This window comes from Chrysemys picta, chromosome 4 (assembly GCF_011386835.1).
Source record: "Chrysemys picta bellii isolate R12L10 chromosome 4, ASM1138683v2, whole genome shotgun sequence".
NCBI lineage: Eukaryota > Metazoa > Chordata > Testudines > Emydidae > Chrysemys > Chrysemys picta.
Window position 1 is genome coordinate 146,609,331 of NC_088794.1, and position 27,843 is coordinate 146,637,173.

Genomic DNA, 27,843 nt, shown 5'->3' on the forward strand with positions numbered 1-27,843 from the left:
CAGCTCTTCCCGAAGGACTGAGAAATCTGCACAGGCTGGGAAATCACTCATGTAACAGCCCCTTTGTGCCAGCAAGTCTCTTGGGAAGCTTGGCCCACTATATCTTGGTAAACAAATGAGGGTGGCACCAAGCACAATCAGTGCTTTCTTAATTAATTATTAATTAAATGATGGTAACGTGCTTGGCACCGTACGAGACAGAGAACAAAGGCCGTCCCTGCTGCAAAGTGGTTATAATCTGAGGGGGGAAATTCCATAGGAGCTGTCAGTCTGGATCACCCACATAACCTATCCAGTTGCCTGTCTCTGATGGCAGTCAACAGCAGATGCATCAGAAGGCAGCTGTGAGATAATCTGTCCTCCACTCAGGTCCTTCAGCTCTTTAATAGTTAGATATTGTTTTAAGTCCTGAAGCAGGAGGTTTAACACACCTTTCAAAATCTGTGTTATCATGAATTATTATAACTGGATATGCTTGATATTCATATCATTATCCAGTCTCTTTTTGAATCCTGTTAAGTTCTTGGACTCAATGACATCCAGTGGCAATGAGTTCCACAGTCTAATTGTGTTGTGTTCTCCCTCTTTTTCAAAAGTGGATTTTTTTTCATGATAAATTGTTGACATTGTCCAAAATTTTCATTTTGGGTGAAAATTTTCATATTTTTTATTCAAAAATATTCTTGAACTAGTTATTGGGGGGGTTGTTTGTTTGTTTAATAAAAACTGGGCTTGGATCCTCAAAAAATGCCAAACATCATTTTGATAAAAAAATGTAGAAAAAAGTTTGATTAAAAAGATCCCTGCAAAATTTCACAAACGTGAATAATTTGTCTATTCTGAATCCTTTCCAATTAAATCAGTGCTGAAATTTGAAACTTTTGTTGTAAAACTAGTTTTTTCTTTTTAACCAGTTCTACTTATGGTACGCATAGGTCTGCGCAGAGAAGCAGGGTGAGTGAATGTGACTCAATGGAAATAAGACAAGATCCAGCGAGGAGCCCAGCGGAACGAATAACTTTGAGCGACGTTTTTCCGTTTTGTGAATGCCTCGTAGAAGTGAGGGTTAAAGAGGGTCTTGGCTGTGAACAGACTATTAACTAGACTAGCAACTGGGATAGGAAGGCCACTTTATGCTTAGGAGGCAGCGTGCAGATGGGAGACAGAGTCCAGATTGTTAAATCCTGTTCTGCAGAGACCTCTCACAGTCTGTAGCGAAGATGGATACATTAAATTATGACTCACTCCTGTTCCATATTGCCAGGAATAATGCCTCTGTGCACTGATATGGAGGCTGTTTTTCAGTGACTCCTCAACAGGGCTGCATAAGTGGTGGCTGGCACGTCTGCGTGACAACAGGCACTGAAGGCACAAACAGCAGACTGGGCAATGCCATGCTGGATTTCCTCACAAACAAGACCCGATACTCACATGTGTAAGGCTCCGAGGGCTGTCTACATTGGCGCCCATGCATTCAGCTCGAATCGTGCATCACATGTTGTTCACCCTAAGGCTAGGTGGTAACCGTAACATGTTTATACACCCCCATTCATGGTAAATCCTGCCTCTCCACTATCCAAACTCAGCTGACCCTCAGTTACTCTCCACAGCACATTCCTTGCACCAGATGGAAAACTCAGCAACAACAGAAACAAACCCATGGAACCAAAGCCCGGCTTATCCACTCACTGTGGTAGTCAGATGATGGGGTAGGATGCCGGCCAACGATAGCATGTCTGATGGCCTTCCACATGCGTCCAACACAAATGGGGACATTTCTCCTCCCTGGGCAGCACAGGGGTTGTTGTTACATATCCATTAGGCTGTTTGCTTTTTTCCCCCCAACTATATTCTTGCCCATCTTCTCGAGGAAAGTAAAAGGCTGACGGCATTATAAACAGGACATGTTTGATCAGTCTAATTGCAAAAAGCCATGGCTGGTGATTACTTCATTTTAAATTCTCAGTCTTGGTTGTAAGGCATCATCCAGTCTTAGGACTTGTTAATAGACAGCTTTAACTGTATCTGTTTAGAAACTCACCTAATTAAAGTAGTACAACCCCCTCCTTAGTGTGGATGCAGTTATATCGCTGTAAAGGTGTCTACAGCAGCATAGATTATTCCCATAAATGTACAGAAAAAAATGGGTACCTACCTTTTGTAACTTGTTCTTCGAGATGTGGTGCACGCGTCCATTCCGATTTAGGTGTGCGAGTGCCCCGAGCACGGCTGTCAGAGATGTTTCCCCAAGTGGTATCCGTTGGACATGTGCTAGCACTTGAGGAAGAATAAGCTATGAGGGTATAAGCACCTGTACACTGGTATAACTGCATTCTCTCCAGGGGGTGGTACTGCTTTAACTATACCGATTTGTAAAGTGACAAAGGTATAGTATGTAAACCAGCCCTTATACTGCAGGTAGGTAGGGCTCACGTGTGGTATGATGGACAGGGCACTAGAGTGGGATTCAGGATGCCTGGGTTCTCCTCCCAGCACTGGTACTGACCATGGGCGGTGTGTGGCCCTACCCACACTCTGCCCAGAAGGCCCCCTCCTGCTTGCCCTAATGCCCTTCCCCTTTGGCCCCAGCCCAAGCAGGCGGGTCACTCATCTTCAGGGAAGCGTCCTGGGGTTGGGGCCAGGGTTAGGGAGGCCATGGCTGGCCTGTGGCCAGGACTTGGGGTGGCTGGGGCCTCTGAGCGCTGAGGGGCCCCCAGGCAGTGGGGCCACGCTGCCCAGCACTGGCGGGGGGCTGCCTGCCCTGTGCTTGGGGGCACTGGGGGAGAGGGCTGTGCACCACCCGCCCAGCACTTGGGGGGGCTGTGCACCGCACGGTGCTTGGGGACTGGGGGGGCCATGCACTGCCTGTCTGGCACTCTAGGGCTGGGAGCTGCACGTCACCCAGCCTGGTGAGTTGGGGGAAGGGGCTAGCAGCTGCGGGGAGGGGAGGAGAAGGGGCCTCAGGCAGGGGTGGGAGCTAGCCTCCCTGAGCCGACAGGTCACCTGCCACCCATGGTACTGACCTACTATGTGTCCTTAAGCAAGTCAGTTCACCTCTCTACACCTCTACTTGTATTCCTGTCCTTGTCTATTTAGATTGCTAGCTGTTCCCAGCAGGTTATGTGTATTCACAGCACCAGCACAATGGGGCTAGATTTCAGCTGGTGTCTCTAGGTGCTCCTGTCAAATAAATAAATAAATACCCCCTGAATCAAGGAAGAGAAGCTACCTGTATAATCAGGTGGTAAGGGGCCGAGGGGAAGCACTCCTTGTGGAAAAAAAACAGCAAGGAGTCCGGTGGCACTTTAAAGACTAACAGATTTATTTGGGCATAAGCTTTCATGGGTAAAAAACCCACCTCTTCAGATGCGTGTCCAAAAAGAGCATCTGTAATGCAGGGCACAGGAGGCTCAATGTTCAGAGGGGCTAACCCTGCCCAGGGACTCTCAGATGAGTGGCTCTTGGACACTGCAACTTTTTCTCTGGGAGTGCACCTGCGTGGTGAGAGATGTTCTCATAGTCAATACACAATTAAATTAGAAAGAATAATACTGAGCATCCAGCCAGCACGTTCCACTTTCAAAAACTCTTGGCAAACATCATTCAGTCCTCACAACACCCCTGGCTATTATCTCTGTTTGATACATGGTGCAAGTGATGCTTCCTTAGTTACCAATGGAGTGATGGGGAGCATAGATTAGAATTCCAGAGGCAATCCCAATACTCACTTTAATAAACCACGCCACTTCCTAATAAATCACAGATGGCCTAATGCATTGTCTCTCAACCTCCCAAAGACCACCCATGGCTTCTTGGCATGACCTTCCAGCTCCCATAATCCATTCTGGCCATGAAGGTTTTTGCATTTGGAGTCATGGCAAGAAACTGCGGATAATTTAGGGCTCTGGATTGGGGACTCCTTCTGTGCACAGTGCTCAGCTCCAGTAAAAGAGGCTGGGAGATGCCTCTTGAAGCCAGGCTTTCCCTCCACGGAGTGAGTGCTGTGTGGAGGGAAGGGGGAGGCCTGAGAAGCTGCTCTGGGAATGGAGGGGGGCTGGTGGAGCAGTGGCAGAGCAAGGAGGAGGGAGCAAATTGCTCCTTCTCTCCAAGCCCATCTCCCATAGTGAGGGTGGGAGTTTGCTATTTTTACTTTGGTGTCTCATCCCACCAGAGGAGAAGTCTTGGCCTAGAAGTTACATCACCCTGAATTACATTAGCCTTTCCTGTATTAAGAAGCGAACAGCATCATTTCTCTTCTCAACACCCATTTTTATTTTATTTTATTTATTTATTTGATAGAAGACAACTGTGTTTTCTGCTGTCTTTCAGCTTCTTTTCTTACTAGTGATATGAGGGAAGGTAACATGGTTAGCCTGCTCTCATCCAGAGAACAATGAAGGTATGAAGGGTAATGGGAGAGGTAATGAAGGGTATGGGAGAGTTGGCAAACCCACAGACTAGGCTGTCCATGTCATGGAACAGGACATGCTGCCAAACTAATTAGTCTCTTCTCCTTGCAAAAGTTAACCCTTCATAATCCACAGCTGTCACACTAGCAAGAGTTAAAGCCCTATAAGTGCAGTGTGGCATTCTATACACAGTGGGTTCACTTAGATGTTCTACTCGCTTGATAGTCGTAGGAGCCTGAAGTAAAACGCACTGTCAATGGGAATATTTCCAATCACTTCAAGGGACTTTGGATCAGGCCGCGTGCACACACAAAATCTCTTTCAAAGCAGCAGAAAACAAAATACAATTACAGAAGGTCCATTACCACTAATGTCCTGAATATCCTTAACTCCCAGTAACTTCAACAGGAGTAGAGCAGACCAGCACTTTCCATGGCCAAGTCCATCAGATACAAAATAAATACATATGGATTTATACCGAAACTAAGAACAAATTCTTAAATATTTGGTTTCCTTCCTTTTTCATTCTTTAAAGTGCTAAATATCTAAATTATACAGGATTAAAATTATATTTTCTTCTAACTTCACATTAAAAAACCTATATATATATTATATAGGAAAAGTACTTTTCAATTTCAGTTGTATGTAAGCCTTTGTTCTTTTCTTTTTAATGTTTAGCTCACCTAAATCTACTTGTCAAAATAATCTCTAATACTTCATGAACATCCAGTCAGCAGTTATCAAAAAACTCATTCTTCATACATCTCCTACACACTTCTTCTGTCCATATTACCAGTGTATATGCAGTGTTCCAGTAACTGTATGCAGTGTAGACATGAAAAGGATGCTTGAATTGGTCGAGTAACTAACAGCAAAACCATAAAATTACACTGCAGTTCCTCCCATGGGCAGAAAATGCTTTCGGTTCTACATCCCGCATTTGAGAGTACAACTCGGTAATTCTTGGTTTTCCACTAAAAGTCTGCTCGGTGGGGATCATGCTGGAAAATGTGTTCGGGCTCATCTTGCTCTTGCTCCTTTTTACTGCAAAGTGGAAAAGATTCTTGAACAAACTGCCTACACATTGGACACTGTTGAAAATATTTCACACACCCATCGCACAGACACGTATGCCGGCAGGGCAGGAGGACCCAGTTCACTGTTCCATTCTGGCAGACGACACAGTCTTTACTGTTTTCCTCATGTAATTCTGATTCAACTTCGGCCAGTCCAACCTTTTCCAGCAAGCTTTTGTCAGTGCTGCTCTCTCCAGAGGCATTGCGCGAGGGCGGGACACTGTTGCTTGCAGACATGAAAAGTTGCTATGGACAAAACACACACAGCCAAGTTTCAGCAGAATTCAGTAATTGCACGTTGTCTTTATATTCTACTCTGATCTACAATAGAGCACATGCGAACGAATGGGGCCTTTCTTCTCTCTACACACATGCTTCCTATTAAGTTCAACACACAACCAAATTCAGCCCTGGAGTGAACGGACACAAATCCCTTGACTTCAGTTATGTATATTTTGGGAAGATAAAGAGGTGCAGAAACACTAAGGGGAAAATTAGAGATAAGGGACCAGATCCCCAGCTGCCACAAATCAGTGTAGTTCATTGACTTCAGTGGAGCTACACAGGTTTACAATGGATGAGGTTAAAATAAATAAATAAAGATATCCTATCTCCTAGAACTGGAAGGGACCTTGAAAGGCCATTGAGTCCAACCCCCTGCCTTCACTAGCAGGACCAAGTACTGATTTTGCCCCAGCTCCCGAGGTAGCCCCTTCAAGGACTGAACTCACAACCCTGGGCTTAGCAGGCCAATGCTCAACCCACTGAGCTATCCCTCCCCCACAATAAACTAGTGCTGTAGGTTCTGGTCAAGGCTTTGTACTTTCTAGCATGCTGCTCCATATACCTGGAGTTATGTCCCTCACCTCTTCTACCAACCACATGCTCTCTCTGCCTTCAAATCCACCACATTTTATCATCTCTTGTGTTTTCCTGTCTCATTTTATCTAGACTGCAAGCTCTTCAGGGCAGGGAATAGGTCTTTCATGTTTGCAAAGGGTCTGTGTTCACAAAGAACTACCTAACACTTATGATGCTATATAAACATTGTGTGTAAAACAACAGCATTACCGACATATGTTAAGCATATAATTCCAAGGCACTGGAAAAGGAACAGCTGACTCATTAAGAGAATGGGTAACACTGAAGGCTACATTAACTTCCTAAAGTGTCCAATTGCAAGGGGAAATGGAACTTTCTGAAGATATCTGGCTATTGACCTATCTGGATGGAAACCTGCTCTTATATTCTATTTTAAAAGGCAGTTAGAATACCATATACACAGAGAGTGTATATCTATGTATATAAACACAAATTTGTCCACACAATTCAAAATTGCAGTGATTATGCAGATCCATTATTATTTGTTTATTGCCAATGGTATGTTTGATGTGGTAACAATACCCCCACCATAAAGCATACGGGGATATTTTAGGGTGGGTTATGTGGAGCAAATATCTACCACACAAATTGCTGGACTTATTGAGATAAATCTATTCATGGTTTAAACTTCAAGTCAACTGAGTTCCATCAAGGAATGAAGTTGGCCCATTCTTTATAATTCATAGATACTATATAGACATTATCTGTGCATTGAGTGGATTGTATTTTACTGTTATAATAGAAAAACAAAGACTTTAGACGTGATCATAAAATATTTTCAATATCCACTTTCAGCATACTGATTTTATGCTGCACACTGGGCCCAATCCAAAGTCATCAGAAGCACTCTCATTGACTTCAATGGGCTTTGGATCAGGCCCATTCTGAATACTCTAATATTTGCAGCTATTATTCCTGTCAATCTGTTACTACCACTTTGATAAATCAGAAGGGCCTGGGGTTGCCTGGAATATAAATATATATAAAAAATAAGGGATTTCTGTAGGAGAGTTCAGACATTTTCAGATACGAACGTAGGTTGCATTGTAAGTTTGCATGGAACTAATTTAGTGACAAGATAAATTTAACCATCATCCAGTTCCTTGCATATTAACAGACTGAAAAAGCTAGATACCGTACCAATTTAGGGTAACTGTCGTCTACACAAACTAAATGAATATTGCAGAGTGAAGTAAGACTCAGAACACAGCTTACCTTAAGGTCATGAAATTGACCTTGGGCCAGAAGTAGATACTGATATAATATTCTGCAGGAAAGTCTGTAACTCTCATCGGGAATATGAATTACGGACACCATTGAAATCTAAAAACAGAAGTTTTATTTAGCACTATCTCCTTCCTTGTTGATTTATATACGTGCAGTGACATGCACATCACATACAAACAATAGGGAGTCTATTAAGAGATTAGACAAGGTAAAACAAGTATATGGTTCAGTTTATGTCTCTTCATAGGGTACGTCTTCACTACCCGCCGGATCGGTGGGTAGTAATCGATCCCCGAATGTGCTTCCCGTCGACTCCGGAACTCCACCAGAGCGAGAGGCGGAAGCGGAGTCGACGGGGGAGCCGCGGCTGTCGATCCCACGCCGTGAGGACGCGAGGTAAGTCGATCTAAGATACGTCGACTTCAGCTACGCTATTCTCGTAGCTGAAGTTGCGTATCAGAGATCGATTCATCCCTCCCCCCCCAGTGTAGACCAGCCCATAGCCTGTTTAACTGTTTGTCTTGTTTCTAAGGGTTGCTTACAGTACTGTCCCATATAGCTGTTGAACATGTGATCAAACAGACCAATCCAAGCATCAGATTCTACAGCCACTCTGTGCTGCAGAACTTCTTCTGTGGCTAATCCACAGTGAAGATTATCTGACTACTGCTCCCAGCTAATGGACTTGGGCTCTAACCGGAAAAACACTTAAGCACATGTAGTCAAAAGTAGACAAATGCTTAAATACCTTGCTTAACTGGGGACTTAAGTGATGATTGTAACCTCTTTGGGACAGAGGCTGTCTTTAAATTCTGTGTTTGTACAGCACCTAGCACAATGGGGTCTTGGTCCATGACTAGAGCTCCTAGATGCTACGATAATACATTACTGTTTACTATTGGACGTGCCTCATACTGGACCTCTGCACAGCAATGAATCTCATCCAGAGAGAGCAGGACTGAAATTGTGACTGGCTCTTGCACGGGGCACACAAAGAGGGGGTGAGGGAGGGAAACTCCTTGAGTACCGAGTAAAAGCCAATCACAATCTGGCCTTAAAGAACCGTATATAGTACAAGTCCAATACGACTTGCTCTTCTGTGGCTGGATTCTAGCCTGCCTTGGACAATAGCAGTAACCTTGTCAGCTAAGTTCTGACTGCAGAATCTGTTACTGATGATGTAAAGGGAGAACACCTCCACTGTCACTTTCCTATTTGTGTTCTCCTTGCTACCACAAAACACCCAGAGGTTGGTTTTCAGACCCCAGATGGCATTTAGAGGTATCATCATTCAGCCCGTAAACAGAGCAAATACAGGACATAAAAGTCGCTGAGAAGGACAAGATATGGAACCACAGACTGATTTTTACAGTCACGTTGCTGACAATAACAGTATTTTATGCTTATGTATTGTTTTCAAGCCAAGAAAAGAACCAACCAACTATAATGGATTGTAAAGAAGAGAGAGAAGTCCAATATTATTGCAAATTCCAAGGCTCTCGGAAGAAAAAGGAATCTACAAGATGTTTTTTGTTTAAAAGTTATTTAACAAGCTTGCGGATCAGACAAGCACTTAGGATACCTCTAGTTAGCTAATGCAAATATAAGCATGCAGAGATTTAAATGAATTAAACATATGTATTTATACTAATCACATTTACTATCCCCCAGGGCTAGCTAGAGCCTCATTTTTTTAATCACAGGATATTTTACATCTTAATAGTGATCCATTTGTTTAGTTTTGGCATCAAGATGTCCCTAAGACAGGTCTGTCGCATCTTACGCTGGGGTTACGTTCCGCAGTCAGCGCGTAAAGCGAAAATCACGTATAGTCAAAATTACGAGTGTAATGGAGGGCGGAATCGCCCGTACTACAGGTACAGTATTAAAATTGTTATTTTTCTCATTTTGTTTTTGCCGACCGCGTAAAGCTGAAATCGCGCATATTAAATGCTCGTAAGATGCGACAGACCTGTACTCAGGATGACAGATTGGTATTAGATCACAAGAATTTAAGAGCCAACAGCCCCAGTTCTATCTGACACAGTGTAGTTGCACTATTTGCAATAAGCAATGATTATTACATAGATCCCCGCTTAATAAAAGGGACCTGGTCTACAGCTGCATTATTAAAACTATGTTTTAGTTCACAAGAAAAAAAATATATAATAGAACAGTAGAATATATTGAGTAGTATCCCTTCAAATAGTATGCAAACCCTCTGTGGGTGCATATACACTGCAATTAAAAATCTACAGCTGGCCCATGCCAGCTGATTCAGGCTCACGGGGCTTTGGCTGTGGGGCTGTTTCACTGTCGTGTAGACTTCTGGGCTCGGACTGCAGCCTCACCACTGGGACCCTCCCACCTTGCAGGGACCTAGAGCCTGGGCTCCAGCCTGAGTCCAAGGACCCTGCGAGGTGGGAGAGTTCCAGAGCTGAGGCTGCAGTCCGAGCCCAGAAGTCTACACTGCAGTGAAACAGTCCCACAGCCCAAGACCCGCAAGCCCAAGTCAGCTGGCACGGGCCAGCCAGGGGTGTCTAACTACAGTGTGGACATACTGTTAGGGTTCTCACCATCCTCTGTGTTTCAGAAGCTGCTAAAAAACCCAGGAGAAGCAGCAGTGTATATAGATTCATAGAGTTTAAGACCAGAAGGGACCATTAGCTCTGACTTCCTGGATATTACAGGCTGTTAAATTTCACCTAGTTACTCCATTATTGAGCCCAATAACTTGTTTGACTAAAGCATAATGTGCATTTTGGCTTAATCATATTTTCCAGAAAGGCAACCAGTCTTGAAGACATTAAGATATAGAAAATCCACCACTCCCCTTAGCAGATTTAACCATCACCCTCACTGCTTAACATCTGGTTTTAATTTCTAATTTAAATTTCTCTGGCTTCAGTTTTCTAGACACTGGTTCTTGTTCTGCTTTCTCCACTACATTAGGAGCATTTTGGTATTTTTCTCCCCACTAAGTACTTACACACTGTAATCAAATCAACTCTCAGTCAGTTTCAGCTTATCAGAAAGATTAAGCTCTTTATGCCTCTCACTAATGCACTTTCTCCAGATCTCAAATCATTCCTGTGGCTCTTTTCTGCACCCTCTCCAATTTTTCAACTTCCTTTTTAAAATGTGGACAGTTATTGGTCTCACCAATGCAGGACACAGAGGTAAAAATCATTCACTTACTCCTAACTCAGTACTCCCGTGTTTATACATCCAAGGATCACATTAACCCTTCTTGTCACAGCCTGGCACTGGGAGCTCATGTTAAGTTGCTTGCCCACTGTAAACCCTAAATCCTTTTCGGAGTCACTGCTTTCCAGTAGGTATGAGCTGCATTCCTTATCTGCATGTGGCTGTATTTAAACACATTTTGTTTGAATGGGCCCAGCTTACCAAACAATCCAGACTGCTCTGTATAATTCCCCTGCTCTCATTGTTATTTACTGTTTATTTATTGTGTGATATTCTGATTAACTAACGTGTCATGTCATTTATAGTCATTGTACGTTGAATAGATTTAAGAGCAGAATTATCCAAGTATAAAGTTGACCAGTAGTCAGAAGGGATAAGTATGTATTAAGGATTGAAATGTAAGGCCTACAGGCTGAGGCCTATAAAATGTTAGCTTAGCCATACTAGGCCAGAGGCTTACGCACTGCTTGACATAAGATAGTGACCAAAGAATAACCCAATACCACAAGATTACGGGAAAAGATGTGCCAATGAGTGGCATTGCGAAAAATTAACTACAAAGTTAATTTTGGACTACAAGGTACCCGGTAGTCACATTTCTTCTAACAAATGCCCTAACCGATGTGCGTAAATGCTAATGAGAACAAAAGGAACTATAAATAACCTATGAAAAATGGGGTTCCCTAGTATTCTTAGGGGACACAATGCAAATAAGGAAAAAGAGGGTGGACATCTTCATGCACAAGTGCAGAGTATTAGGTGAAGTTAGAATCAGAAGATAAAATAGGGCTCCCAGACTGGGTAAAATGAGTTGCCTATGGAAAAACACCAGCAGGAATAATCCCTCCACTGATGATCAATTGGAAGGAATCCATCAGACCCTAAGAATATCGTTAAGGATGTGAGTATGACTATCTTTGTAACTTTAGCATAAGTCTGTATAGGATTTCTATATGCATGTCTAAGCATAACCTTAATTGTAACTTTAATAAAACTTGTAAAGCAGACTAGACCTTATACGTGTGAATATATGTGGGGTCACTATCCCTGGTCTTTAGGTGTTCCTAGAGGCTCTAAATCTGAAGCAGACAGCAGAGGTGATGTTCACTCTGAGCTTGAAACTGTAGCCACCAGAGCCGAACCCACAGTGGTGTAATACAACATTACTAAATTCACTTTAAATAAAATAAAAGGCTAGAGTGACATCCACACATTTTATTATCAGCAGTCATTTTATATTTACTTCCAGATCCCTGATAAAATTTTGAATAGCATCAGGCCTAGTCCCCATCCCTTTGGAATCCCTCCAGAAACACCCCCATTGACAACTACTTTTGGAGATCTGCAGCCAGTTCTTAATCCATTTAGTGTGTACTTTTCTGAGATTGTATAGTCCTAATTTTTTAAATCAGAACATTGTGCAGTACTAAATCACACAACTTACAAAGAAAGTAGATTACATCTACTTGTAATCTCAAAGAACGAAATAGGTTTGTTTGACAAAACCTATCTTCCATAAAACCATGTTCACTGACATTTTATTCCTATCCTTTAATTCTCTATTAATTTAATCCCATATGTAGCTGGCCCTTGCATCTCATATATAGTTAGTAAACATGGTTATTTGGATCCCACTCTGCCCATGCGGTTGCTTCATTTTACTTATGTTGTGTAAATAGCAAGTGATTCAATAAAAACTCATCTAGCCATGATAATGGAGCAAATAATTAAGCAATCAATTTGCAAACACCTAGAAGATAAGAAGGTGATAAGTAACCAGTCAGCATGGATTTGTCAGGAACAAATTGTGTCAAACCAACTGGATAGCTTTCTTTGACAGGGTAACAAGCCTCGTGGATCGGGGGAAGCAGTAGATGTGGTATATTGTGACATTAGTAAGGCTTTTGATACTGTCTCACGTGACCTTCTCATAAACAAACTAGGGAAATAAAATCTAGATGGAGCTACTATAAGGTAGGTGCATAACTGATTGGAAAACCGTTCCCAGAGAGTAGTTATTAGTGGTTCACAGTCAAACTGGAAGAGCATACGAAGTGGGGTCCTGCAGGGATCAGTTCTGGGTCTGGGATCAGTTCTGGGTCTGGGATCAGTTTTGTTCCAGATCTTCATTAATGATTTAGATAATGACATAGAGAGTGTGCTTATAAAGTTTGCAGATGATACCCAGCTGGGAGGGGTTGTAACTGCTTTGGAGGACAGGATTAAAATCCAAAATGATCTGGACAACCTGGAGAAATGGTCTGAAGTAAATAAGATTAAATTCAATAAGGACAAATGCAAAAGTACTCCACTTAGGAAGGAAACATCAGTTGCACACATACAAAATGGGAAATGACTGTCTAGGAAGGAGTACTGCCGGAAGGGATCTGGGGGTCATAGTGGTCCACAAGCTAAATATGAGTCAACAGTGTAACACCGTTGCAAAAAAAACGAACATCATTCTGGGATGTATTAGCAGGAGTGTTATAAGCAAGACACGAGAAGTAATTCTTCCGCTCTACTCTGCACCTCAACTGGAGTTATTGTGTCCAGTTCTGGACACCATATTTCAGGAAAGATGTAGACAAATTGGAGAAAGTCCACAGAAGAGTAACAGAAATTATCAAAGGTCTAGAAAACATGACCTATGAGGGAAGATTGAAAAAAATGGGTTTGTTAATCTGGAGAAGACACAACAACAGTTTTCGAGTACATTAAAAGATTGTTACAAGGAGGAGGGAGAAAAATTGTTCTCCTTAAACACTGAGGATAGGACAAGAAGCAAAAGGCTTAAATTGCAGCAAGGGCCATTTAGATTGGACATTAGGAAAAACTTCCTATCAGGGTAGTTAGGCATTGGAATAAATTGCCTAAGGAGGTTGTGGAATCTCCATCATTGGAGATTTTTAAGAGTATATTAGACAACCACCTGTCAGGGATGGTCTAGTAGATAATACTTAGTACTACCATGAGTGCAGGGGACTGGACTATTTGACCCCTTGAGGTCCCCTCCCTTCCTATGATTCTATGAATTTCAGGCCATTGCTACACACCAGGATTGGTGAGTAATGAAGTGGAACAACACAAGAATGACAGGCTGTATCATCATTATATAGGATTCTCCCTCCTGGACCTTGCCTACACGGAGAACATATTAACTAATGTGTTTAAGTTAACACTACCTATTATAAATTAACTATTGTAGACAATATCAGTGGCATTTAAAATTGGGTCAGGTCATGGTCAACCCACTGTGGTCTTTTAAACATTTGGTGGTCCTTTAAATAATAAACATATTTTAAATGTGTTAGCTGTGATTTCTGATAAATACATTTCACTTTCTCCACATAGATGAGACCTTTGATGCATGAAAACTCATGATTCCTACAATCCCATGCTCAATTAAAAAAAACACACATTATTTATGTACCAACAAATGCCAGTTGTGTGACAGCTATTAAAAAAACCAAGCATGAGTTTGCAGGGGAACATACCAGAGGTTTACCTTGGATGTATTGTTAGACTTAAATATAAAACTGTTTCCTTAAGGTTTTTACATATCAAAAATGTTTTTGATTAAGAATATTTCAGCATTTACCATTTTCATTTAGTGATTATATTTTTGAAGTTTTGCATCAAAGTTACATTCAATCCTTCCATTTGGACCATGAAAAAGTCTAGAATCTGTTTCTGCTTTTAATGTACAAGTGGATTCTGCTTCTGCTGCTTTGGCCAATTGAAGGGTGTTTGACAATGACAAGGATCAGGTAGAAAAACTTCTACAAAAGAAAAAAAAAGGGGGGGGGGAAATAAAGTGGGTTTCTCCCTTGGTAAGTGGTGCAAAAAATGTCATGTTAAACAATCCAGCTTTCTCATGTTAATTTAAGAAACCTTCTTGCAAGTTTGTTAAATCTACATTTTATCTTTATTAAACTAAACTGAATTATAAGCATACTTGGATGTACTGACTGGGGGAAGAGCTGGATACATTCTTCTGTTGAGGCCTTTATGGTGGGGTAGCAGGAAGCTGAGGGCTAGGAATAGTTGGAAAAGGTAATATGTAAGTTTTCCTGGGTATTATTTTGGCCATGATTTCTATATTAGTATGTAGAGAAGGTCAAGTGTATTGAGGAGTTTGCCTTCAAATGTGTATGCCTCCATATACATTAGTGTTCATGCACCTAAAGCTACTGGAACAAAATAGAACATTTAAACTCAGAAAGACACTGGATAAATACACATATTGCACATTGGACATTCAGGAACTAGAATCAATTCCTCTGTGGAAAAAAAAAGTTTTGGAAGGGATATTAAACCTCTTGCTTCAGCATTTAAACTAATCTCTAACTATTAGGAATTAGGAGAAGGTTTTCATGGGGAGTAGATTACTGAGTATCCGTCTACTGTGGGATTTTCACAACTTTCTCTGCAACATCCAGTGTTGCCATTGTCAAGGACAGGATACTGGACAAGATGAACGATGGGTCTCATCTGATACGGCAATTCTTACAGTCCTAATCCTCTCCCCAGAGATCAGTCCAAATAGTTCTGCCAGGTACTGGGGTGAATTCCTCTTCTTGACCCACAGAAGTTAGGCTAAACCAAATCAAAGGCTCCACAACACTCCATATGGTAGGGGAAAGAAGGATTTGCAGTGGTTGATACCCGGGCCTGACACTTCTTTAGCCCTCATGCCCTACTTCAATGTGCTAGCACACAAAGACCTTCACGGATATGAGCTCTGTGTTGTGAGCACTTCCTGACTGGCCCACACATACATTCATCCCTACCCCATGCACAGCAGGAGCATCAGGTTCCTCTGTTTAGGGAGCCATCATTGGTGCAGAGGTGAGGCCTACATTCTGTTTTCAGCCAACGCGAGAAGAGCAAGCCAGTCTTTCTACTCAATCCTACTGTACGTTCTGAAGCATCCAAACACATCAGTACAGTGCCCTGCCATACATTCTAAAATTACTCACAATGTCGTATATTTCTCTGTCTTCTTCGTCAGCTAAAGTCAACAAAGCTACCAGTGGGTAACGAGATCTAGGCACTCGGCCAAAGCCTGCAATCTGAGCATCTTCTGGCAACTGACAGTATTTTTCTTCCTTGTCAGTTTTTTTAATGCTTTATTTGTGTAAAGGAAAACAATCAATGTCACTGCAATTGAAGACAAATGTGGCACTTGCACTCTGAGTATTCTCAATCTTATTCATTCATAAATACACGGTGCCAAAAACTGCAGACTGTTCATGGGGCTCAATTCTCAGCGTGCCAGAAAATGAGCAGAGTTTGTCAAAATATTGTTTTTAACTAAAAGGATACAAATACTGCTGTCGATAGAGGTATTCGCTGTAGAGAGCGTCTTCTAGTGCCTGCGGAGTCTTTATTCTGAAGCAATAGACGTGTTTCTGCAAAGCTTCGTGTAGTTTTTGAACACTGCATCCCCAGTAGCATGTAAGGATACAGTCTTCCAGACAATCAGGTGTCAGTGTTATACCCCCTTAGAGAACAACATAGAAGAGCATGAAAAGAAAATGCATCCTACACAATGCAAGCTTCATCAGCTCACCAGTATACAGGAATCCTGAATTTACCAGCCGTAGTTCCTTAAAGGCAGCAGATGGAAAGCAATGCCAGTACCCAGATATTTGTTTTTAATTTAGAGTGGATTTAGAGCACTCAAAAGGGGAAGGCCATGAGGTGCCTTTTGCTGCTCCATGGGCACCTCATGCAGGGTAAGGTTTTCTGCTGACAGCATTATATGTACTAGCTCTCTTAGGGGGCTGAGTATGACTCCTACCCCAAAGACTATGCCGTTTGGAAAATGATATTTAACTAGATCCACATCCTAGCATGCTCCTGTGCTCTATGGAAGAATCAGGCCCTATTGCGTGTGCACAGTGGGGATGAAAGTATGTGCCATGTTTCTTTCCCCACTTGTTATCAGTGCAGGAGACAGCACTATTTAGCCATTAGGGACAGATTTTAAAAAGAGGTGTAGGCCAGACTTTCAAGAACTCAGCACCCACAGCTTGGGACAGATTTTCAGAGGAGCTCAGCTCCCACTTAAGGAGCAAATATAGTCAGATTTAGAGAAGCACCCAACACCCAATATGCTGAGCTGTTTTCAAACGCTGATCAATTATTCTGGTGCCTGAATGGGAGTGGTCGGTGCTTCTGGAAATTCCAGCCCTGTAACGCCAAGACTCTTTGTGGGAAAAGGGATGAAGACACTTGAGGTCATTACTCCCGCGCTTTTTATTTGCATACGGGAAGGTTTTACAGGTTTGCTGCCCGACTTTGACACAGGCTGGGGGAGGATCTCTGGAATTCTGCGGCGGCTCTGGAACGGACTGGATGTTTGAACAAAGCAGGACTTAAAAAAAAACCAAACACACTGCAAGCCGCCACTTGGGTTTACATCACAAGCGCATCCAAATATCTTTCTTCTTTGGCTGGTGTGGACAGCCATACAGGAGGAGATTAGGAGTAAGGGGGCGGGGCTGAGACCTGGCATTGCATTTATATAGATCCAGCTGCCCCAACACTTTGTCCAAGGGGCATGAGGGAGCTCCTATACCAGCCCATAAGCTGCAGTGGAAAGCTGCTCATCAGCTGAGCTCACTGTTCCCAATTGGTGCAGAAGGGCACAGATCCCCTGCCTCTCTACAATTCACCCGCATGGGGCCCAGTTCTTTAGATTGTAAGTGGATGGGATGGATTTCACAATGAATGAAGGTGTGTCCAGTATTTTATCATCTCCAGTTGTTTTTAATCACTGAAAATATTTGGCACTAGAGCAGGGTTTATTAATAAAATGTATATCACACAAAAAAAATCCAATTTTTGAGCCTCACAATATTGACAGTGCCACTTTAAAACACACAACGTTTTGGTAGAAATATAGCTATTTCTATGGCGACTGTGTAAGGAAACACGTTATGGCTGGGAGCGATAGGTGGGGAAAAGGGCACTGAATAAAACCGAACAGAAAAGAAATCCACTGACTTGTTATGGAAACTGCAGCAGGATGTGGAATTTCTAGGCCAAAAGGATTCTTCACTTGTCTCATCTGCTTTTTGGATACTCTTACGCTGGATTCTATTTCTTCCGAATTTCTCAGGATCACAGGAACATCCCAACCAAACCTAAGAGACATGGAACCACTAGATGCATAAGTGGGCATGTGTTAGTGCTGGCATATTTGAACTGCCTTTCGGATCTAAACAACAAGCAACGCAACAATAGAACTACAGTTTGGAATTACAGAATATTTGCTAGGATGCCTGCATAGTATATACTGTCAATCAAAAACTGGATCCATGCAATACAGTGCTTTGCAGTAACACTAGTAAGAACATGAGAACGGCCATACTGGGTCAGACCAAAGGTCCATCTAGCCCAGTATCCTGTCTTCTGACAGTGGCCAATGCCAGGTGCTTCAGAGGGAATGAACAGAACAGATAATCATCAACTGATCCATCCCCCGTCACCCATTCCCAGCTTCTGGCAAATAGAGGCTCGGGACACCACCTCAGCCGATCCTGGCTAATAGCCATTGATGGAGCTATCCTCCATGAATTTATCTAGATCTTTTTGAATCCTGTTATAGACGAACTTTTGAAGGGAGAATATTTTCCCTCTTTTCCAAAGTTTTGCAGAGCTAAAGTAACGAAGGTGATTAGTGCCCCCTAGTGGTAAAGTTTTGACTAAACTTCCCCAAAACCAGATCTATTGGACCTGCTGCTCAGTGGCAAGTGAAGTTGCTTTCAGTGTTGGGACAAACCTGATGCATTGTGTACTTTCCGCAGTAATAAGAAATTAGAGCCTGATCCTGGAACCCTTGAATTCGTCTAGCTTTTGTTATAGCCACTTGGATTTGCGTTCATGAGGACTGCAAGACCCGGGTTTAACATTTTAATCTTGATTATAAAGATGTGTCTTTGAGTCAGTTTCTGCTTCAGGCCCAGAATCAAAGCCCAGAGAAGTCGACGGGGAGGCTCCAATTGATTTCAACAGGGTTTGGATCAGGCCCTCAAGGCATGCCAGCCCAAGTGAGGTCATTTGTATCAGTCGGGATCCTTGGCCACCATTTTTTTAAATCATAGCTCCCTACCTAGCTTTACTCACAGGCACTGTTAAGCATGCTATTCAACCTGAAGGAACCAAGAGGGAATACTGCAGGAGAATCCTATCACATACAAAATGCAGGATTTTCATATTCTTTGACTGCAGCTTTTAAAATGCACCAGCAACGGAAAGCCGTGATGTACACAATATAAGAGCAAGATACACACTCATTTCTGTTTTCAGATAGAGATAAATTCACCCTTAGAAGTGGCTGGGGATGCTGTCCTGGAAACATTATGCTAATTCAGAAGACAATTTTAGGGACTGAACAGGAGAAATTTTGTATCTGTATTAATCTATTCTAGATTATATACAAAGGAAGCAGCAGACATAGCTTTGGGTTTTGTTTTTTTTGTCACCTCATTTTATATATTGTCATTTATTAGCTCCGGCTGCACCATTAACATTTATGACTTAGTACATTCGCCACTGCTAGCTGTAAAGTTGAAGTGATGGCCCTTTTAAATGGTTTACAATGTTGGTTCACTCAGTCATCAGCATATTACACCCTGGGGAATTCTTCGGGATGCTCTACTTGCTTCTTCATAACAAACTCCCTGATAAGGATGGCATAAAATGTATGAACTTCCCCAGATTTATTGTTTCCATTAAATATGCTAGAATAGTTTGCTGTCACAATGAGATGGGTCTCATACAAGCAAATCAATCTTAAAGGGACACCGTCAGTTTAAATCTAGTCAGTTTTTAAAAGCGCTAAAAAAAGTTTCAGCTACAATGTCTGTCTCTGAGCCTGTCTGAATTTTTGTGGCTTCACAACCAATTTGTCCTATTTTTAAAAACATTTCCCTCCTCTGGTGCTGCGTGAAAGGACCACGAAAAACAACAGGGGAAGCAGAACTATACACAAAGTGCTGGCAAATGGACAACTAAAATGAGATTTGTTTTTCCTCTAGTCTGTTAGCGTTTTATAAAACATAAAGGTATTACTTGTAACAATAGCAAGTAAAACATCAGACAGAAGTGTGATTTTCAGGTTGACAGTGTCTCTTTAAGAAATAAAGCCTCAAGACTGTTCTTGGTAGCAGCAATATGTTCCCAGAAGCTTAACAAAGGGCTCCCACAACCACTGGATTCTTTAGCCTGCTTATCAGGATTGCGCATATTCACAGAAGGGAGGACTAATAGGCTGGAAAAATCGATACACATTCATCTTTTAAATAAAAATGCTCTCTCATAACCATAATCAAAGAAGGAGACAACAATACTCGGCAAACAAGCTTACATTTAACCGCACTTTGTTGGCAACGTTCACACTTTTTCTATAGTATACTGAGTAACCTGGTAATTCAGCAGTGTTCAACTCGTGCACAAAGGGCCAGTTCCTCAATCAGCATCGCTCTACTGACTTCACTGGTATTGTACTGATTTACATTAGTTGCAGTTCTGACCCTGAGTGGGGTGGATTTAATCTTTTGCAGGCAATCTCCCCAATGACTGCTTTTTTAATATACCTGCTGTTTTATGCCACCTGGTTGATTCCAAAGGCAAAAAGCTTTGCTCTTTGGAAGCATTTTTCATTGGTCAATAGCAATAAGATATTCACCAGGACAAGTAGACATGGAAAAACCAGTCTCTAGTATAGAGTCTTTTCAGCAGCGAAAGGCAAAAAATTTGTTGGTCAATAACTAGATGTACTGAATACACAAGGCCCTTCATTTTCCGGTTTTATCTTGTTTAAAGTTTCCCAGGAATTTATCAGGGCTGATTAGAAAAAAAAAATTAAGTGAAAAATCAGTGCAAAAAATTAAGTTTGCAGTTTTTTAGGTAAATAACACTTTTCTTTTCCTTTTTTTAATCTTCAAAACATTCTGAAATATAGTTGTATACAGGTTTCAGAGTGGTAACCGTGTTAGTCTGTATCCGCAAAAAGAACAGGAGTACTTGTGGCACCTTAGAGACTAACACATTTATTTGAGCATAAGCTTTCGTGGGCTAAAACCCACTTCATCGGATGCATGGGTTTTAGCCCACGAAAGCTTATGCTCAAATAAATGTGTTAGTCTCTAAGGTACCACAAGTACTCCTTGTTCTTTTTATAGTTGTATACAGTTTTTCATTTTTGACCCATTTTAGCATAAAAAGTAGTTCGCTAACGTATTTGCTTTGAATGCTGATTACCAACTTACAGATAGGATGGATAAATACGGGGTGGGCGGGGGATTTGACAACAGTATATACACTAGTCCTTAAGTCATTCCAGTACTTCTAACCAGACTTCCCACTCTGGTCCAGATTACTGCACCACCATCTCTACTTCTGGAGTGGGCGCAGAAGTGGAAGAGGTGGAGGAGGAGGCAGTGTGAGAAGATGGTGTCCTCGCTTCCTCCATCTTTTCCACAGCCTCTTCTAGGTGCAGTCCTGGGAGTTATGACACTTCCAAAATTCAGTAGTAATAAAAACCTAATAATGGCTTCTGTAAAACCAGGGAATCTTTCAGTTAAAAAAAAAAAAAGTAAAAACTGAAAATGAATACTAAATTTGAAGTTACAGTAGCACTGTAAGGAGAGTGAAATCAAGTTTAGAATATGACATTCTAGTTATCAGGGGCCAGATCCTTAACATGTGGCAACTGATGTAGCTCCATTCAAATCAACGGAGCCACATCAATTTATACAGGCTAACGGTCTGTCCCCCGATCTTCAAAAGTATAAGCCTTATAAGGCTGCTCATGTGACACTAGACTGAAGGCACATGTGAAAATACACGAGTCAAAAATCTGCATAACAAGTAAGGCAACATTTTCAAAGACTGTCCACTAATTTTTGAATGCCCAACTTGAAAGCCCTTGGGATGTCTTTTTCAGAGTGCTGAGCCTACAGTTCCGGTTGGCAGCATTTGGGGATGCAGGTACTCAGCTCCATTGAAAATCAGACCCTAGGTGTCTCAGGCATGCCACAAAAATGGAGGCATGGGAAGTTAGTGGATGCTTTTGCAAATGTAGGCCTTAGTGTTCATACGTTGCTGGTGTAACTCAGGTTGACTTGCTTAGTCCGGAACACCTCCATAAAATGGGACTACTGATTGCTTGCAGAAAATGACTGGAAAACAAGAGACAAACAAGATTATAGAAAAGGAAATTGTACCAAATTATTATTTATTGTTTAGATCGCACCACAGGCATGCACAGCACTCTACAGCACAACCCCCTGTCTTGAGTTTACAATTTTAAATCCTGTTTCTGCAATGAAAGACATGCAGAGAGCCCCCACACTCACTTGTAGCCCTTCTGAGGCCAACGGAAACCTGTGTGAGTACAGGAGTCTGCCTGTATGCACCTAATTATAGGATTGGGGCCTAAATCACACATAATACAGCAAGGGATGACCATGAACAAAAGGGGAGAGGGTAAGTAATGGTTAAAACATCATAGGATCACAAGATACACCTCTACCCCGATATAACGCAACCCGATACAACACGAATTCGGATATAAGACGGTAAAGCAGCGCTCCGGGGGAGGGAGGGGGGGGCGAGGCTGCGCGCTCCGGCGGATCAAAGCAAGTTCAATATAACGCGGTTTCACCTATAACGCAGTAAGATTTTTTTGGCTCCCGAGGACAGCGTTATATCAAGGTAGAGGTGTATTGCTTATGTTTCATGCACATCTTGTTCATTCCAAGTCTAATTTTTCATTTTATTTCTATATATGTAACCTGGGTTAATGGGTCTGACAAAAATGGGAACCAAGCTTGTTGGTGGGCAGCTGAGAGGTGGGGAAGACTGCAGTGTGTTCACCTCACCAATGGACGGGGGCCGTGCTGAGCCTTGAGAGTAAGTGAACCCTAGGCAATGGAAGGCTGACTGAGCCAATCGGAGGGGGGATGAAAGCTCTGCCCAAGGGGGCACGGGCAATCTCTTGCCTCTCTTCCTCTCCCTGAGGGAGTTGCCTATGTTATCCTGAAAGGGGTCCGTTGAACTATTCTGGGAGCGATCAACTGGACTTAAACACTGAGGAGGCCCTCCTGCATTGTGAAGACTTTTTCCACAATGAGTAATGCCTATTGCTGCCAAAGAGAGGCCAGCCCCCTAGGCAAATTGGCACCCTCATCACCTCCCCGCACTCAAGCGCCTTCAGGTCTAGAATGACTCATCAAGATACTTACAGAGCCCACTAGTATGGAGTAAAACGGACTTGTGAATCCATGGAAATCCACCCTGGGGATAGTGTTACTTGGGAGTTGTATGGTATTACAGATGTATGCAGTGGCGTAGCCAGGTTTTAAGAGCAGGGGGAGCAAACATAAAAAAGGCGCCCCCCTTGGCTACTCCTCTGGCCACGCCCCCCAGCTCCTCCTCCGGCTGCTTTGCACCCCCCATCGCTCCTCCGGCCGCGCCACCTACCCCTTGGACCCATCCCCCGGAGCAGCACTCAGCAGCGTCCCGGGCCCCCCACCCTCCCAAGGGGCTGTCCCCACACCACGCTTTCAGAGTCATCTTTCTTGAAACCCGGGGAGCTGCTATGTCCACGCCACCCGGGCACCTACCTAACCTACCCCCGCCGCTCCTCCACGGGGAGGGTGCCGGACCCGAGTGCTCGCCAGCCTCCCCCCTCCCCCACAGTGCCTTGCCCCGAGGGAGCGAGGGGCAGCCTGGGGGGGGCAGGTGCCAGGCCGGTACTTCCGTATAGTGCTGCAGCCCTGCAGGAAGCTGTAGCCGTGGGCGGTGGGGGCGGCCAGCAGCAGCAGCAGCAGGAGTGGGCTGACGGGAGCCCCGCGGCGGGGTTGCGCCGGCATCGCTATGTTGCTGCCATGAAAGATGCAGCGGGGAAGGGCGAGCGGCGGCGAGCAACCTCTGCCCACCCTCCTCCTGCCGCTCCCAGGGCGGCCGAGCGCCCTCTCCTGCTGCGGGTGCACCGAGCCGGGCCGTTCTCAGCGGGGCGGCCAGCAGCACTGAGCCCAGCCAAACGGAGCCTTTCCCTCAAGGCTGCTGCCGAGGCGCCCACCCTCCTCCCCCCTCGCGCTTCTCTCCCCGGCCACCGGCCCCCCTATTGCCGGGTGGCACACGCCCAGCCCAGCACCGCTGCCGCGCATGCTCCCCCCGGCCCTCCACCGCCGCGCATACTCCCCCCGGCCCAAGCGCTCTGGACCCGAACGGGCCCAGTAGCGCAGCCCGTCCCCGCTCTCTACCTGGCCGCCTGGCATGCTCCTTCGGACATGCCCGCCCCCCCCCCCCCCCCCCCATGGCTCCTCTGGCCATGCTGCCCTTCAGAGAGGAGTGGGTCCCCCCGCTGGCACCATATAAGGTAACCCCTAAGGCGCCGCTTTTGAAAAATGTGCTGAGGGGAAGCAGCTGCTTCCCCTGCACCCCACTAGCTACGCTACTGGATGTACACAGTCCAAATCAGTCTTCCTCTTCCCTTTATATGTTTCCTCTATATTTCCCCTTGTAGATAGAGTGTACCTTGATTGTTGGTTCATCCATTAGAGAGGTGTCAGAAGAATATATGTATGAGGCTAGTCACAGGGATAAGTAGTGGGTGAGGAATAATCAAAATGACATTGGGAAGTAAGGTACGGTTCCTGTTTACTGTAAACAGTCAGGTGGAAGCACCACTAGTTAGTGGCTAAGAACCCAGGCCATTGAAACCCACTGCAGCCAAAGCAGAGGGACACTGGGTGAGGGCTCCTGTTGATTAGCAGCCCTTAACCCATAAAATCCCCTTACATATATATGCAGGCGTGTTTCCACGCACGCACACACATACACACGGAGGAATTGTTTAAGTAGTGATTAGCTATTGTGAGTTCTTCTGTGTTTATAAAAATATTAAAAACTGAGGGGAAAAAAATGTGCAAGAGGTGAGAAGCAGACGACAGTGTTCTAAGGTTAACGTGTGAGGAGGGAGAGAAGGAGAACGTTAAAAAGGAACCACCACCTTAATTGTGTTCTACCTCCCATGCACACACAATGCCTGGCTTCCATCAAATTTCTTCAGGTGATGCAATGCCCCAAGGGAAGAACCACCACAAATTTATACTCAGAGTGGATTCTGTGATGTTTAATAAGGTGACAGAAATGTTATAATCTACACAATTTAAGATAAGACTTTCCTAAAATTAGGCCCCATATTCATGCACTTAAATAAGGAGCCTGATTTTCAGAAGGGCTGAGCACCCAGCATCTTCCATTAAGTGAGATCTGAGGAACAACTGATGGGAACCAGAGTGGTGCTTGCGGGATAAAACTCTATTCTAGAAATGCTGTCCCTTTAAGCAATCTCTTATTCTCTCTCAATACAGGTTAAATTTAGAACATTGGTATCCTCCATGAGGCAGGGATTCCACCAGGAAGAAAAAGTAGAGTTCCCATGACAGCTTTTCCCACACTCAGTACATTTATGGAGTGTCTCTGCTGTGCAGAGTCTCTGATGCACAATAAGGTTGGAGAGATGACTAGCAAGCAAGGAAGGATCTAATTCTGCTTTCATTTACACCAGTATAACACGAGGGGAGTTAATCAAAAATGAGAACAGTATTTGATCCAAAAATATACTCGAGAATCCCAGTTATACAAAAAGCTTATGCTTCTAATCATTGGAAAAGAAAGCAAGAGGTAACTTTATATAACGCTCAAAGGAATTGATGCTACAAGTTTATGTATCTAGTGACCACTAAATAAGAGGTGATAACATAGAAAGGACATAACACTAAAGGAAAAATCAAGCAGAATATTTATAAGCTACCAAAAGTATCAATGCCAATAACTAGAGTCACTAGTTTCAAAGGATGAGGAAAATATTGAGACTCAGTACTACAAGTATCAATGCTAATTCAATAAAGAGGCAGGATCTATGCTGAGTCAATTTCCTGACCCCTATGCAAACATGGCTTTCCAGACAACAGCCACCTAGACGCTTTTGATTATTTATCAGTTGACTAGCCGACAGGGAATAGGCTCTGCTGGAATGGCTAGATTCCTCATTAGTTGCAACTGCACTGCATCCCGGCCTATCACTTGGTTAAGATCTGCATTTATTGCTATGAACTGTAGGAAGCAATCCTGTCTTGGCAGATGTGGTCCAGCCGCTGCTGCCCATCTCTATGGGAACAGTGGTGGCTGTTTCTGAAAGTAGGTGACATAAGACTGCTGCTGAATCCTAACTCTACAGGGGACCCTCCCAGCTCTCTCCACATTCAACAGGCATCAGGCTGCCTCTAAACCAGACCCACCACACGCAGGACACTTTCGCCTCTCCACCTAAACATCCACCTCCCACCGAGCTCCAGCACCAGAACAACCGGGCAGCGTCCAGTGACCCCTTAGCCCGCAGCCCCAACAAACTGCCCTGTACAGGTCCCGCGCTGCCCAGCCCCAAGCCGGTGCCAGATCCCCCATCCCTCCATGCCGGTACCAGACCTCTGCTCCTCCTTCTTCCCCCACCCCTAGCCGGTACCGGGCCCTCACCTGCCCCGCCCCCCCCCCCCCGGCCCGATCCCGGGCCCCGCGCTCACCTGCCCCGCCCCCCCGGCCCGATCCCGGGCTCACCAGCCCCGCCCTCCCCGATCCCGGGCCCCGCGCTCACCTGCCCCGTCCCCCCCCGGCCCGATCCCGGGCCCCGCGCTCACCTGCCCCGCCCCCCCCGGCCCGATCCCGGGCCCCCGCTCACCGGCCCCGCCCCCCCGGCCCGATCCCGGGCCCCCGCTCACCGGCCCCGCCCCTCCCGGCCCGATCCCTATCCCCGCGCTCACCAGCCCCCCCGGCCCGATCCCGGGGCCCGCGCTCACCAGCCTCGCCCCCGCCCCCGGCCCGATCCCGGGCCCCGCGCTCACCAGCCCCCCCCGGGCCCCGCGCTCACCAGCCCAGCACCAGGCCGCTGGTAACCAGGAAGCAGACAAACACCACAGCGATGTAGAAGAGCGGGGAGTATTCGTAGAGCGTCACCAGGAACACGGCGGCCATGGGGCTCCGCGGCCACCCCAGCACGGGGGAGGAGGGGAGGCTGCCAGCGGACCCAGCCGCCCGGCCTCCGAATCGGCCGCACTCGTTCCAACTCCGGCTGCTGCAGCCCTACTGCGCATGTGCACGGTATTTGCGCATGCCCACTAGGCACGTGAGGCGCCACTGACGCTGCTGCCCTTAGTCTGGTAGAGGAGCGGGAGCAGGGCCGGGGTAGGGCACGTGGAACGCACGGGGCAGGGCAAGGGGATGATCGGGAGCATGTGCAAGCGTTGCTAGCTCTCCTGCTTGTATTGGGAGGCTCCCTAGAGGTGGAGGGTTTCTCAAAGCCCCAGCTGCTGGAGTACAGTGAGGAGTTGAGACTCTCAGCTTCCATTAAAAAAAAAAGTAACTGTCTAGCGCTCAGGGTTGGGGAGCAAACTTGAAAACACCACCACCTCGATGCACTCTGAAGATTAGTCGGAACCCAATGAAATCACTGTCACAGAATTATCTTTAAAAAAATAATCATCTTGTATTTTTAAACCAGTTTCATGATTTGTAGAAGCCTGGCTTGTGATTTTTGAATGCTTGGGGTTAGACTGGAACAGGAGGGCAAAGAAACAACTCTGGTGGAGGGTGTGGGCAGGTGGAGCAGCTCAGAGGCTGTGAATGGATAAAGTGGGAGATGAGGCAGCATGATGTGGGAGTGGAGGCCAGGAGACATAGATATGCAGGGGATGTGGGATGATGGATAAGGGATGGGAAGAATATAAATATATGGATAGGCTTTAGAATTCTGATCTGGGTTTCCAATAGGGAACAAGAAAAATCTAGTGGATCTGGTAACTGAAGAGAAATAGGCAAACAAAAAAGGGTCCTGTTGAATTACATCACATGAAGGCAGATAACTAAATACTGGTAAATTGTATAAGTGCCTGTATACAAATGCTAGAAGTCTAAATACTAAGATGGGTGAACTTGCGTGCCTGGTATTAAATGAGGCTATTGAT

At 44.5% G+C, this 27,843-nt stretch overlaps 2 protein-coding genes across 6 annotated transcripts in view; both read right to left on the reverse strand.

The window, feature by feature from the left end:
* The window catches only part of SAMD4A (sterile alpha motif domain containing 4A), a 225,753-nt gene extending 222,259 nt beyond the window's left edge, over window positions 1-3,494 (reverse strand). For 2 of the 3 annotated variants that reach the window (XM_065595749.1, XM_024107587.3), the window contains exons 1-2: window positions 3,359-3,494; window positions 2,156-2,277 (exon numbers count right to left, since the gene is read on the reverse strand). In XM_065595749.1, the coding sequence (XP_065451821.1) occupies window positions 2,156-2,277; window positions 3,359-3,387 (151 nt within the window). In that variant the 5' untranslated portion in view covers window positions 3,388-3,494. Of the gene's footprint in view, window positions 1-2,155; window positions 2,294-3,358 lie in introns of all 3 variants that reach the window. The other variant, XM_065595747.1, reaches the window with a different exon arrangement.
* On the reverse strand, window positions 3,299-27,038 carry CGRRF1 (cell growth regulator with ring finger domain 1). 3 transcript variants are annotated; one of them, XR_010601165.1, is made up of 7 exons: window positions 26,751-27,038; window positions 17,813-17,952; window positions 16,127-16,304; window positions 15,781-15,928; window positions 7,583-7,690; window positions 5,203-5,731; window positions 3,299-3,494 (listed from the first exon to the last, which is right to left on the reverse strand). XR_010601165.1 is itself a non-coding variant. In XM_005295489.5 (6 exons), the coding sequence occupies exons 1-6, from the start codon at window positions 26,852-26,854 to the stop codon at window positions 5,384-5,386; spliced, it is 1,026 nt and encodes a 341-aa protein (XP_005295546.2). In that variant the 5' UTR covers window positions 26,855-26,985; the 3' UTR covers window positions 3,299-5,383. The 3 variants fall into 3 exon arrangements, 1 of the variants encoding a protein (XP_005295546.2); XR_010601164.1 differs by having other exon boundaries at window positions 5,093-5,731; window positions 26,751-26,985; XM_005295489.5 differs by having other exon boundaries at window positions 3,299-5,731; window positions 26,751-26,985.
* Window positions 27,039-27,843: the final 805 nt, after the last annotated feature.